The 14,637-nt window shown below is 46.9% G+C and overlaps 1 protein-coding gene across 3 annotated transcripts in view; it reads left to right on the plus strand.

The window, feature by feature from the left end:
- The window catches only part of PLEKHG1 (pleckstrin homology and RhoGEF domain containing G1), a 188,727-nt gene that overhangs the window by 72,623 nt on the left and 101,467 nt on the right, over positions 1-14,637 (plus strand). Inside the window, exon 1 of one of the 3 annotated variants that reach the window (XM_084890125.1) lies at positions 1,522-1,737. The exons of the other annotated variants lie outside the window; for them this stretch is intronic. Coding sequence (XP_084746251.1) covers positions 1,659-1,737 — 79 coding nt within the window. The 5' untranslated portion in view covers positions 1,522-1,658. Of the gene's footprint in view, positions 1-1,521; positions 1,738-14,637 lie in introns of those variants that run through there. 3 annotated transcript variants of the gene reach the window in all.

Consider the following 14,637-nt stretch of genomic DNA (forward strand, 5'->3'; position numbering starts at 1 on the left):
TTAATTCTGATCAAGGGCCGCCTGTACCTTGGTTGCAGACTTGATCCCCGGCCCTGATTGGAGTGTGTGCAGGAGGCAACCAATTGATATGTCTCTCTCACATCCATGTTTCTCACTCTCTGTCTCCCTCCCTTCTTTCCACTCTCTCTAAAAATCAATGAAAAAATATCTTTGGGCGAGGATTAACTATATTATATCTATTTATATAACAGCCTAAGCAACCCTTACAACTGACTCGTTGTAATGACCGGTGGACCATTTTCTATGATATGCACTGACCACCAGGGGGCAGACGCTCAATATAGGAGCTGCCCTCTATTGGTCAGGGTGCTACCACAGCTAACTCCTCACAGCCAGCCAGCAGTGTTGGCAGCTGGTGGCCATTCCTTCTGCACCCGGTCCAGCAATCATCACCTGCTCCCCCAATCCTTTCCCAGGGGGGTTGAGGTTCAGGGGCTGGTGAGAAAACTCCCACGCGCTGTCCCTCGCTCCAGCTGGCAGGCCCCAATTGGCCCAAGGTCCTTCCTGGTCCCTCTCCCTGGCTGACAGGACCTGATCGGCCCTGATCACCAGCCAGGCCTACGGACCCCACCTGTGCATGAATTCATGCACCAGTCTCGTGTGTGTGTGTGTGTGTGTGTGTGTGTGTGTGTGTGTGTTGAATTAAAGACCATATATATGTGTGTGTATATACAATATATATGTATATATACAGTATATGTGTATATATCATAAAGTAGACTACTTGGGGAGAATACTATAAACCAAGTATTTATTGAAAATTATAAATGACCAAAACCGATTTGGCTCAGTGGATAGAGCGTCGGTCTGGGGACTGAAAGGTCCCAGGTTCAATTCTGGTCAAGGGCTTGTACCTTGGTTGCGGGCACATCCCCACTGAGGGGTGTGGAAGAGGCAGTTGATCGATGATTCTCTCTCATCGACGTTTCTGGCTCTCTGTCCCTCTCCCTTTCTCTCTGTGGAAAATCAATAAAATATATTTTTTTAAGAAAAGGAAATTATAAATGATAGAAAGAAAATAATCCAGACACTGCCTTGAGCACAGTACTTAAGTTTATGAGACTGAGAAAACAGTTGGTCACTCACAGTCTCCGTGGGAAATTAGCAGCAGACATCTATGAACTCAGTCTGTGGCGGGGAGCCCTGCTGGCCTTCCCGCAGCCTTCGGCCTGGTTCTGGTGTCTAGAAGTGCTGTCTAATGGGAAAGTGCGCTTCCTTCCTCCGCCCGTCCCTCTGCACCAGCGGGAGGGGGTGATCAGGCGGGGCTGGGAGAGTGACCTCATGCTCTCAGGGCCGGGCCGGGTCCCTGGCTCCAGGGTCACCGGGGTGCAGGCCCAGGGCACAGGGCCGAGGTGGCGGGCCGCGGCGGGAAGTGCATGTGCAGGCCTTGGGAAGGGCGGGCTGGCCTACGCGGCAGGATATTACTCGGCTTCCCCTTCCTGACTGCCTTTCCCAGAGCAGTCACGGCCGTTGCTCAGCTTCCTGTTGGGGAAAACCGTGGACACCGAGCGTCCACCTGCCACAGCCGGCAAACTCGGGGCGGCAGAGTGTCCCAGGCCGCTGTGCAGGCGGAGCCTTGAGTTGGTGGACAGACCCCGTCTCAAGAGCGTCGGGGACCTGAGACCCCCAACATCCAGATGAAGCCCTTCTTTGTGGAGGTGAAGGGACAGGAGGCGGCTGCCTTGACAGGTCATGCTCCGGACCCACACATCACAGGCGAGTGAACGGTGGGGACTCTGAGGGGCCTGGGCTGCGTAAGAGACAGGGTGATGCCATGAGACGGCTCCAGTCACCAAAGGGGGGTGGGGGTGGTGGCAAGAAGCACAGGGTGTCATGGACGTGTGAGGTGTCAGGCAGCCTGGCTGATGTGTAGACAAGGGGTGGAAATTGCTGGACTCCTGGCCATGGTGTTGGTTCTCTTCCCCCCACATGCTGTGTGCTGGCTCCACGCAGCGCTGGGCCCAGGACGGTGCAGGCCCAGCACGAAGCCCACCGTCGAGTGAGATGGTTTCTTCGGAAGGCCCCTGGCTGGAGCCAGGCTGGCGATGAAAGGAGGTGCGGGGACTGGGGGAGATGCAGGCTCCCCGGCGCTGTCTTAGGCCTAGGAGAGCGGTCCTTCCAGCGCTTACAGTGTTTCTGATGTGTGGGGAGGTTGGGGGTGGCTGGATGAGTGGGACGGATGGAAGAAAGTGGATGGCTGAGCAGGGCAGCGGCGTGTGCCCAGGGCACTCTGGGGATACAGAGGAGGCTTGGGGAATTTTATCGGAAGTATCAGTTGGCTCCAGGGACCTCCTTTCTCACATGCTTCCTTGTCCCCTCTGGCGGCTATTAATAGCAGCCGTGCCAGGGGCTCCGTGTTTGAGTGCCGGAAGTTTGCTGTGCTCAGAAATGTCTGTGAGTCCATATTCGCTGCCCTGGACGTCTGATCGCCCTGTGGGGACGGTGTCTGTCGTTTGTAGGGATCTCAGCTCTGTGGCAGCAGCAGGGCCTCAAAAGAGAGCGCCCACAGAGAGAGGGTGAGGAGTTGTGTACGGTCCTCACGGCCCATCTTCTGCCTTCATCATCGCTGTGTTCTCTCTGCCACCTCACGCCAAGGATGCTGGTGTCTGCTTGTCCTAATAGGGCCTCTCCTGGAATCCCTGTCTGGCCTCAGCCCCACTCACCCATCCCCTGATCCTGCCCCCTGACTGGGGACCCTGGGCCACTCTCAAGATCCCTGCTTCATCCCTCACCTCCAAACCAAGACCGGGCCGCAGGCTTGAGTCCCTGAGTCCCCTGTAGTCCTGTCCCCAGAGGCTACCCTATTCCCACAGGGTTGTGGCCAGCAGAAGGCAGGTTCAGGGTGTGTGTGTCGGGGGGAAGGGGTGGGTTGTGGGGGGAGTCACAGGAACTGAGAGACTGTTGAAGGCTCCTTTGCCAGTTGCCCTCGCTGCCCATGGCAAAGGGAGGAAGGAGAGGCACAGCTCAGGGAGCAACAGGACTTGGGTCTCTCATCAGATGCTGCCCCCAGAACACTGAGGTTGGGGTGCAGGAGTGGAGTCAGCAGCTTCCAGCTCTCGTGTCTTTTAAGATTCCCACCTTTCATTTCTACTGTCCCTCCACCTGTAAGGATACTAATTTTTTTTTTTTAATTTTGGAAATGTCAAAATAATCAACAAGTGAGGGAAATCTCAACTACATGACTGTAAAAAAAAATCTGTATCTTCAAAACACCACTGCTTTTTTAGTAAACTGTAGGCTTTTTAAGATGAATTATAGCCAGTTTGGGGTAGTTTTGGGAATTTGCCTGCCTCGTGTAAAAACAACCTTGATTTTATTAAATGTGGTGAAACTGGGAAGGGAGAAAAAGAATGAAATGGGGCATGGATCATTCTATCTGCATGATCCATAAAGTCATAAGGACATACAGTACTATCAGAACCTCTGAAGCTGTCTGTAGTTAACTCAATCTCAGTACCACCCAGGCTGGATGAATGCAGCATGTGGACATACCCAAGGGATTCTAGACCTTTCAACTCCTTGTCCCTCCCATAGCCTTAAAGCAGCTCTAACCCGTATGCACCTGGCATCTTGACCAGTAGGGGGCAATGTGAGCAATGTGCTGTATACATGAAGCTCAGGTTCCACCTACTCAGTCATGTGGCAACTCTAGCTACCTCCCCAGGAGAGAGAAGACCTAGGTCATTGAAATCAATTCATTTTTAAAAGCCTTTGAGTGTTTACATGATTGTGAATTTTTACTTAATCCCCTTAATCAATTTTTACTTAATCCCCTCATCTACAAAAGCTGGTCTAATTCTAGGAAGGGAGCCCTCAGAACATTAGAAATACTTTTCATATTTTGGAAACAAATTCTGCTTATCTAGAAGAATGGATCTCTTCGGAAACAACTTGCCAGAAAGCTCTTCCTGTTCAGGAGAGGAAATAGGTACATAGGTGCGTGGCCCACCCACATACAGCCATGTTTAAAGGTTGAAACTTTGGACTTACCTTCTTCAGGTGACAGGGAAAGAATCAAACACACAGAGAAGCAGCTCTCATAGAAAGGAGACGGGCACTGCTGTAACCCTCACCATCCTCTTCTATTGAATGATTCTGTTCATGTCTTCATTGTGATTTTTGCTGTTGTCTACTTTTGCTTGTCTCATTGGCCACACTTTCCTGGGGCCTCCCGAGGGAGGCGACCAGGAGATGGATGAGTGTGTGGGTGGAGAACGGAGGCGGGCGGAACTGCCCAGACCTGTCTGCCTTGGGTGTAGCGCCTCATCCCAGGTGGACAGGATTCTCCTGGGGGTGGCAGCCTGACAGCCATCCACCCCGTCCCGTCAGCGCGGGCCACAGCTGCCTGGGGAGCATGCTGTCAACAACCATGGTGGGGGCCCTGGTCCGAGGATGGAGGAATCGGAGCGCTCCTCGGAGGGCTGGATCCAGGCTTCTCCTCCCGCAGAGCCAGGACGGGATTCGGATCCGGGGTATGTTTGGGACACTCTGCTGTGACTGTGTGATTTGTTTTAAGGGTCTAGGAAGGTGACAAGGAGCTCCTAAGCTTTCTCCCGAAAGCAGCTAGAATTGACATTTCTGGAGTCTGTTTTTCTGGCCATGTATGATGGCTAACTCATTTGTGGGAGGTTGAATTTCCCTTTGGTCAAAAATAGGTGCCTTCAGTGGCCACACAGTAAAAGATTATTATTCCCACCTCATTTTTTTTTTCCAAAAGCTTTCATAAAATATATAATCCTTGTTCTCTGTTATTTGTATTTGACTAGTAGGATAGAAAAGGTTTACTGGCTTTTGGCAAATTCTGTCTCAGTCATATTACTTTGTTTCTGGGATGGGAAATGTAAAAGTAGTTCACTTCTGGGTTTCCCCACTCATTATTTTTATTTTCTGTTTTGTCACTATTGTTTTGAGGCAATAGGAGTGGCTCACCTGTTCGCTAAGTTCAAAAGGTTATGGTGGCCTTTTCTGAAATAAATGTTCACCAGCATGAAATACTTCTGAAAGAGCTGACCTCCTTCTGCTCCGTCTCCCCTGGACTTCTTAGGGATACTTGTTTAGAGGGTCACTCTGTGGTCTAGCGGCTGACTGACCTCTGAGCGAGGTGCAGAGCCAGCAGAGAAAGCAGGGATAGCCCACAAGTACCCAGCTCCCAGCGGCTCTCTGGGCCGGCCACCCCCTCAAAGTGCTGTTGTCTGACCAGGGGCCCTGCCAGTTCCCTAAGCAGCAGATGCAGCTGACCTTTCAGTGGCTGTGTCTCGAAAGCCCATATGTGCCTGGCATTTTTCTAGATGCTGCCACACTCTGCTCTACAGCTGGCCTATGACGGAGAGGTGTACAAGCTGAAGGCTGTCATTCGTTTGGTTCTGACTGATTTCAACCACACTTTGCTGGCTGGCTGTGTTGAAGAGGAGTCAACTCAAGAGATTCCTTTTTAAATGGCCTGTTATTTAGTCATTGCAAGGTTGTCAATGAGTTATTTAACCAGATATCCAAAAGACAGAGGGCTCTTCTGTGTTCTAAGCAAGGATTAGCAATGATTTGTAAAATCGAGGCATTTAGTAAGGAATGTGAATCATAGTATTTCAAACATGGATCACCTGATTCTGCTCCCAGTCAATTTATTTGAGAATATTAAGAGCTTTACAAGATGACAAAGTAATATGTTAACATGTAAAGAATGGTCTTAAACACATACACACACACACACACACACACACTCACACAGCTTTTTCGAGATATAATTTACATTCTGCACAATTCACCCATTTAAGGGTACAATTCAATGGGTTTTGGTATATTACATTATTGCTTTTAAATGTTGTGGTAAAATAGATATAATATTAAAAATGATGTTTTAACCACTTTTAGTGTATAATTCACATTTTGTGCAACTGTTATCACTATCTATTTCAAAAAAGTTTTTATCACCCCCCAAACAGAAATTTTGTACTCATTAAGCAGCAAACCTCCATTCTCCCCATCCCCACCCCCACCTTTGGTAATCTCTAATTCTATTCTCTGTCACCATGAATTTGCCTATTCCAGATATTTCATATACGTAAATCTAATCATACAATATTTTTCTGTATGGCTTTTGTGTCTGGCTTATTTCACTTGGCATAATGTTTTCAAGATCATCCAAAGCATGTATCAGAATTTCATTTCTTTTTATGGCATGGTAGGTTTTAATACCCTTATATCTCATCCTCTTTCCTTTAAATATATCTTAATTTCTAACCTGACGATGAAGGAATCTTCGGGTATTTTTTCAATCTAGTGGCATTTTTATATTTAAGTTCTTTAAAGCATGAAGAGACTCTTAGGAAGGTATTGATTTTCAGTTAGTTCTGTAATAGCAGGGGCTATAGATTAATCTTCTTTAAAAAAAAAACAAAACAAAACAAAAAAAAAAACCTTCATATTTTTAATGCCTAGTCCAGGTCCTGGCATAGAGTAATTATTCAACAAATTTATCTTGAGATGGACAGATGAATGGTTTTTAAGGTTTTACTCTTAAGTATCAAGAAATATATTTGAAATAAAAAGCTAGGTGGTCTTTATGCTTCATTTCTTGATACTCTGGGCGGTGATATCTTATCTTATATATATAAAAAAAGAAAGCCTAATATGCTAAGTGTCTGAACATTCGTTCGACCTGTCACCCAATTGCTATGATGCATACTGACCACCTGGGGGCAGACACTCTAACCTGTAGATTAGCTTGCTGCTGGGGTCTGGCGGATCAGAACTGGGGGAGACAAGCTGTACAAGCCCTGGAACACTCCCACAGTCCCTCCCCAGCCCCGATCGTACACTGGTGGGGTCCCTTGGTCTGGTCTGCACCCTCTTGCAATGCAGGACCCCTCAGGGGATGTCAGAGAGTCAGTTTAGGCCCAATTACCCCAGGCCAGACCAAGAGACCCCACGAGGGATTCGTGCACCCGGCCTCTACTTTGGACATAAAAATGTATAGTTACAATTGTTTCATACCCCGTAGAACCACTAAATATCGGAGGAGGTGTGTTAAGTAATGTAAATAGTTCACTGTGACATGTCAGGGTTTCTGGGAGACCTGACAATGCCTAGTTCCTGCCTTTAGTGAGTATCTGGGGATGTTTCTTATTGAGGGTGATCGGAGTAGCCCAGCTGCTAAGCAGTGTGACTGAGACAGGTCTTTTCAATCATGAACTTGGCCTCATCGACCTTACTATTGTCTCTCTCTCAGTGCTGGCCCCAGGAACTGGGCGCAGGCAAACTGAAGCAGAAGCTGCTACAACCCAAGAAGCCCCTTTAGACCTCACTGGAGCAGGGAAACTGAGGCAGAGGTGGATTGGGGATGACTCACCGTTTTCATCCTTAAATAGAAAATGTAACTAATTTTTGCCCAAATAATGTCAGGGCACATGTATTTCCAGGTGGGCACCCTGCCGTTCAGCCCACCACAAGGTGCTCTCTCTGTGCTTTGACTATTCATTCCTAAAGGTGTGAAGGGGACAAGAGGAAGGAGGAGGAATGCAAAATGAACCCCGGGGATTAGGACTTGAAAGCCATCCAAGGATATGTTTGCTGGAGATGCTTTCCCCACCCACTTTCTCAATAGCGAACCAACAGCGCACCTTTGCGAATTTAAATTGCAGCTAAGGTGTCTGCTTTGTTGAGGGGAGAGGTTTGTGTTAGTGCGTGGGCACCTGTGGAAATTCTGTTCTCCTTCAGTGGGGCCCCTGTGAACACCGGGAAGAGGGCTGTGTCACTCACGGCAGCTTTGCATACGCAGCAAGCACACTATCCACCTACCCCCATCCTCCCTCCTGAGCTAAAGGGTGAGCCCGGCTACAGCTCTGTGGCTTGATGCTCTCTCAATCCCCGTGCCCAGTGTCCTTTGTAGAGTAGGCACCCGGGGACTATTTCATAGCAGTGACTTTAGGAACATGCAATGCAAGATGTTATACAATAAGGAGCCCGGTGTTCATACATGGCCTGAGTAAATCTACCTTGATGCTCTGTGAGTCCTACCAGGTACTTAAGTTGTTATTGCTCTTTCCATTTCAAAGGCATGCAGACTCCCCTTGGCCCGCGTGTAAAATAATAATTTCTGACGGTGGAGCTGTGCACCCTGCAGTCGAAGAAAAAGCCCTTCCTTCCTCATTTCTCAGTGGCAGCCTGTAATCAACTCTGAGTGATTTTTAGGATTCTTTCTAAACCACCGTTCCCTTCATTGTGTTGGCCGGGGAACCGTTTCCCCTGTGTCAGTGGGATGGTTCTCATTCCTTCCCGAGCCCAACCACCCACCTGGTGAGAAGAGAAAGGTAGCTGTAAATCTCAGCCAACCTTCTTTTCTTGCAATGACTCCGGGACGAAAAGGCAGCTGACAAAGCCAGCCAGCCACCAATATTTATCGAGGGCCTTGGGAAAATATCACGGAGCCATTAGAGCATGACTGGGCTTTACCCAAACCTGACTTCCTCATTAAGTTCCAGCCTGGGCTTAAAGAAACAGAGGATGAAGGGGGGCGGGGGTGGGAGGGGACCTGGGTTCCTGTCCAGCCAGGACATGGCCCCTGTCCTTCATGAGGACTGGGTGGAGTTGGAAGTAGCCTGCTGGGCTTCTATACATCCCATCTGGAGTGTTTAACCTTACCCCAGGTATGGCCTGCCCACTGCAGGCATGGGAGAAATGAACGCTGAGACACTGCACGTCAACAGCTTGGTCTATGGTTTGTCTATAGACTAAAAGCATTCTCTCTTTGAAAATCAAAATTAAAATTTGCCCCACTTTATAATTAATGGTAATGACACAATATGATAATAAGGCTGTAAAGTAATTTACTATATCTGTTGCTGTTTCTGATGGGATTTAATAGACTCAATCTCTTGAGTTAAGTAATTTTACTTAGTTTACACCAGGTATATAGTCCTTTTCCCATATTTCCCGATAATTAGCTATGTAATTATCATTTAATAAGAACCCCTTATTTTAATTAGAATAATCATAGGGCGGTAAAATAATAAATATTCATCAAGAAACTGCTGTGCATAGACTAATGAGTATGCTGGAAAGATAAAATAATTTCTAAGGCTTATTCTTGACCTTAAAATAGTGTTTGTAATCTAGAGAAAACAAGCATAAAGAAATGCAACAAATATAATATGAATAGGCAGAGTTAGGTGCTAAGAAGATACCAGTGGAGGAGGAAATGATGAATTTTTAAGAGATAGTATAGAGTTTACCACATAGCAGAACTTGAGGATACATTCAACTCTGAAATTAGGGCTAATAGTAAATATTTGCTCTTATCACACTTTTAGTCTTTTTTTAAAAATATATTTTATTGATTTTTTTTACAGAGAGGAAGGGAGAGGGATAGAGAATTAGAAACATGTATGAGAGAAACATTGTTCAGCTGCCTCCTGCACACCCCCTCTGCACTTGCCCTTGACCAGAATTGAACCTTCAGTCTGCAGGCTGATGCTCTATCCATTGAGCCAAACTAGTTAGGGCTAGTCTTTTTTTTTTAAACTATATTTTTACTTTTATTGATTTCAGAGAGGAAGGGAGGAGAGAGAGAGAAAAACATCAATGATGAGAGAGAATCATTGATTGGCTGCCTCCTGCATGCTCCCTACTGGGGAACAAACTCACAACCCAGGCATGCGACCTTGACCAGATTCAAACCCAGGACCCTTCAGCCCGCAGGAGACACTCTATTCATTGAGCCATACCAGCTAGGGCCTTTTAGACATTTTTAACTAACGAATGTTCTACTAAGTCAAACTGAACACTCAAAATTAATCTAGTTATGTACTGTCTGGGGTAATTATAGTACGTAATTCAAAAGCTTCACGTGCATTGTGATTTCCATAGTTGGAGAAGAATGGGAGGGGCATTCCAAGGGCAGGCACCAGGATAAGCAAAGGCATGGAGGTATGAAAAGCTCCTGGTATTTGTGGGGAATGTTGAGTTGTCCAATATAGCGGTAGTTCCAGGCCAGACTTTAGAAGACCTGAGTGCTGAGAGGCGGAGCTGGGACTTGACCTATAGACCATAACTATTTCAAGCTTTCCTGGTGGTGGGTAACCTACATCCTGAGTTTCAGAAGATGGCTATATAAAGAAATGGCCTTAGGAAGCAAGACATTGAATTTAGCAAGCTAGATGAAGGCGGTTTTTGCAATCATTCAGGCCAAAAACTCTGAAAGTGACAGTAAGATAGAGAGAAAGGGTGGACATAAATGTAACTGATTCTATTTTATGACCTATGTAAAAGTTATTATATTATAGCTATTATTCAGGGAGCTCTGTCTCAGTGCTTATACCTAAAATGAATCTAGTATTTAATTTATGGAGTTGAGTGAATGACCAATGAGAGACGAATGCCACTGAAGATTTTTATTTCGTACACTTCCCAGGAGGAGGGGGCATAGCATGCTATAGGTGCCACAGGGGGAAGCGCCAGTGTCAGTCAGGAGGCAGAAAGGAGCGAGAGGAAAGCCTGGGCTGGGCCTTTATTGGGATTTCCATGCGAAGGGCAAGGAAGGGAGGGTAAACTTCTCGGCATCAGCTGGTTTGGCACATAGGAGCTGTCCCTAGCCATCTGGTGCTTGGCCCTGCGGTGGGGAAGGCAGGAGAACACTGCTTTTATGTGTGAGAGTTAGACGAGGAGGTGTTTCAGAGCGCGCGCTCTGGATTGCAGGGAGATAGAAGAAGCTGTGACTGTTGGCTTGGCCTCTAACTTACGGACGCCCAATAGATGAATACAGAATCTAAGAAAACATGAGCTAGAAAATCTATGTCCCAGGACACATGGCTAAATGCGTCATATGCTTTATCTCAATCCGTGCTCTCGGTAATCTATGGCATGTGCTAAGTTGCCCCCATTTTATACATGAAGCAACTGAGCCCCAAAGTGATTCTACAGCTTATCCAAGTTCACACACAGAATCATGATTTTTTGAGCTAGATTCAATCCTCAACATCAGTAACTCCCAACACCCTGCCATTCATCTCTGTGCTCCGTTGCATGTGGTCTTCTCTGCTGGATTACTGTTCCTCATCCAGGCTCAGGACGTGAGACTGGTCCTGCTGAAAGGAATGATGGACACTTGTAGAAGCTTCTCCAGAGCTCCCTGCATGAGGAACTAGAAGTCGATTTAATGTGGGTCACTGTCTCTAAGTATGAAATGTACACTGGTGGCCTATCATTTGGCTTGTTAAAATACATTAATTGATTAAATGTGTGACTTAATCACTGTCTCCCTCCCTTCTTAGAAATGCTTCTCTCTTTGTCTTCTCTCTTTATGATCATTCTAACTCTGGGACTTGGAAGCTCTCATGTCAGCAAACAAAGCCCTTATCAGATTTCATCCTCCCCTGTGTCGTCAGACAATGACCTGAATTTCCTATGAAGTAATGTCTGATTTCCCTCGGGGAGACGGTGAGGTCTTGCATCAGTGACTGCCCTGTTTGGTCACAGTCAGTACGATTCCTTGATTCAGGCCAACCACTCCCCATGAGTTTCTTCTCTGACAGCCATCATGACTTGGCTGCCTTCTTCTGCATACATCTTCATGCATCACATCCATGAAGAGTCAGCGCCCAGCCTCTGTGGGAAGGCACCCACGGCACCAGTAAATCATGCAATGAGATCTTATGAAGCAGCTACTTGGCACCAAGCCGTGGCAGGGATGCAGAGCCATGAGTGGCCTGGGTCAGGATCTCAGGAGCTTGTGACTGGCTTAAGAGACAGGCTCATTTAGTAAAAGATGCAAAATAACAATTCAAGAAAATGGAGGCTGTGTCACACAAGAGTTTCGAAGTCACTCCCAACCAAACTGGTACCACTTTGTTTGCTTCACTCCTCTTCATCTTGCTCCATGTTCCATGTTCCTGTAGTTTAGGGAGTTAGGCTCCTTTTTTATTTTTTTATTTTTTTAAATCCTTACCTAAGGATATTTTTTCATTGATTTTAAGAGAGACTTGGAAAAGAGAGAGGGAATGACACAGAAGAACATCAACGTGAGAAAAGCACATCGATTGGTTGCCTCCTGCACATGCCCTGACCAGGGGGAGGAGCCTGCAACTGAGGTACATGCCCTTGACCAGAATCGAACCTGGGTCCACAGGCCAACGCTCTATCCTCTGAGCCAAAACAGCTATGCAGGCCTTGGACTCTAACAGGACTGCGAACCATAAGACACAGGCATCATAAGTCTAGTTTCTAAGAGCCTTTGCCGAAGGGACACGGCTGAAGTTGCTGTTTTCTATCCACTGAGTTAGTTTTGTGAGGATGGTCCCTGGTCCTTACATTGGAGCTCTGCTACAGGGAGTTTTCAGAGCAGAGAGAGTCAAATTTCAGTCCCGGGATTGGACTGTCTGGTTCAAATACCAGTTTGACCACTTACTAGTTGTCTGACTTTGAAAGTTACTTCATCTCTAAGTGCCTTGTTTTTCTCGATTGTAAAATAAGGATGATGATACCTACTTTTCAGAGCAATTGCAAGAATTAACTGTTAATTTTCTTTCAAAGAAGCTTAAATATGGTACCTGGCACATAGTGACTGCTCAGCAAGTATTCGCTGTTATTTTAGTCATTAGTTTGTGGTCCTCACGACTGTGATTCTCATTTCTAGAGGTTGTCTAGTCAGTTCCCAGTAACTGGAGCTGCCTGATCTTTCCAAGCTATCCCGTCCATCAATCTTCAGCATAAGCATTTCCCCTGGAATAACAGAAATACTAGCATTTTATTATTCCCACACGGACATTTTAATAGCCACCAATGGCTTCTAAAAGAACCGGGAAGACACATAGCATCTGTTGGTCTCATATGGGAATTGCTGTTGTGTTTGTGTTTCCATGTGAGCCTTATTTTTTCAAAAGCTTATGAGCCTTTTGCTCCATGGCAAGACTCAGCAACAGGTTTCTGTTCCAAAGGACAATATTTGTCTTGCTTGAACATGGCTCTACTTCCCATTTTCTGGGCAAAGAGGTTGCTCTGAGCTTGATGCTTTTAGCACTTGTATTTAGCTTGACGGTCTCCCAAATGTGATTTTTCATATTTGATCTTTTGGAAAAAAAAAAAACGTCTTAAAAGCTGCACATCCAACAGGCACATCGTCTTTTGGCTTTTTGATACTGAGTTGCCTTTAGTTGGTCTCAGTTTAAGATAAGGGTGTAGAAAGTGTTAGGAATTCACTGGAAATACCTCTCTGTTCTACAGGTTAGGGTCGGTCCTAGTCTGCAGGAAGTAGTTCTTCCTTAGAGAGAAAAGTGCTGATACCCCTTCCCTGCCTAGAATCCGGCTCTGCTGCTGGCCAATGGGGTGACTCTGGGCTGGTACATAGCCTGCCTACGCCTCAAACTGCCCATCTGTGAGATGGGAATGATGGAGAGCTTGTAAGGACTGAATGCCACCGTGTATGGCAGTGCTCACAGCGGGCTTAACCACAACTCCCATGCTCATTCTCGCAGAGCCCTGCCCTGCAGCCTCAGGATGAACTCTATCAGGTCGTTGAGGTTTTCTTGAAACAAAATGTGCCCTCTCTGAATGGAAGGGCATTTTATGTGAAAACGCCTATGAAGCAGCTAAATGTACTTATTTAGGTCACTCTGGTCAGGAAGAAAGGCATTTTTTTTGGAAGGGGGGGGGGGGGGAAGGAATCCCTAACATAATAATTCAAGTATAGAATATTCACCTTAAAAGTGTTGATTTTCTTGACTATTTTCACAACCAGTCACGTGAACTTGGGGTCTTCTTTTTGTAAGTCATGCAGAGAGGACAGAATTCCAGCTATCAGCCTGCAATGTTGTCAGTGGCTGTCAAGGTTGTGATGAGGGAGGGTTCAGATCACGGGAAATGTTTCGGAATGTCTCCCCTCTGCAAATAGTTTTTAAAGCCCCTCTACCCTTTAAATCGCTTCTTTGATAGCTTACGGTGAGAGTCTGGGAAGTCTGGCAGTGGGATTTGTACTAAAACCAAGAGGCCGGCGGGTGTGCCCCCGGCGGGAGAAGTGGCGTGCTCTCAGAGTGGCGTGCCTTTTCTTGTCCCCCATGCCCTGGGCCCCTTTCAGGCCCACGGGGACGGCAGGCTGCCAGCTCTGGAGTAAGATCTGCAGGTTTTAATTTGAAATCAGAGGATGACATTTAGACACTTGTTAATGCATTAAATGCTGTGACTCTCGGGTTACACACACACACACACACACACACACACACACACACACACATACACACACACACACACCCCGATGTGCGCACTCGAAGAGGTGGCCACCCCACCGGGGTCATCTGAATTCTGAATGGCCAAGCAGAACTTTGGCAGGGGGGTCCCCGCTTCCCGGCCCGCCCGGGGCACGATTCTGAAACAGGAGACATCTCCACTCACCTCCCAGCCGAGTGTCCTGAAGTCCCCCCACGTCTCCCTCCCTCGGGGACACGTTCGTGCTTATCCAGGGGCCTGTTTTGCTTCAGGCCTCTTGGTCTCACTCTGTGGCTCTGTTTCTGAACAACAGTATCTCTATACAACACACATGGAAGGAGTCTTAAGCCAACCAGCTTTTGCAAAATGAATAACTGATTCGTGAGCATAATTGGACAAGCGCCTTTTCAGTCCAGACATGTAAGA

This window comes from Pipistrellus hanaki (assembly GCF_964339955.1).
Source record: "Pipistrellus hanaki genome assembly, chromosome: 7".
NCBI classification, from domain to species: Eukaryota; Metazoa; Chordata; class Mammalia; order Chiroptera; family Vespertilionidae; genus Pipistrellus; species Pipistrellus hanaki.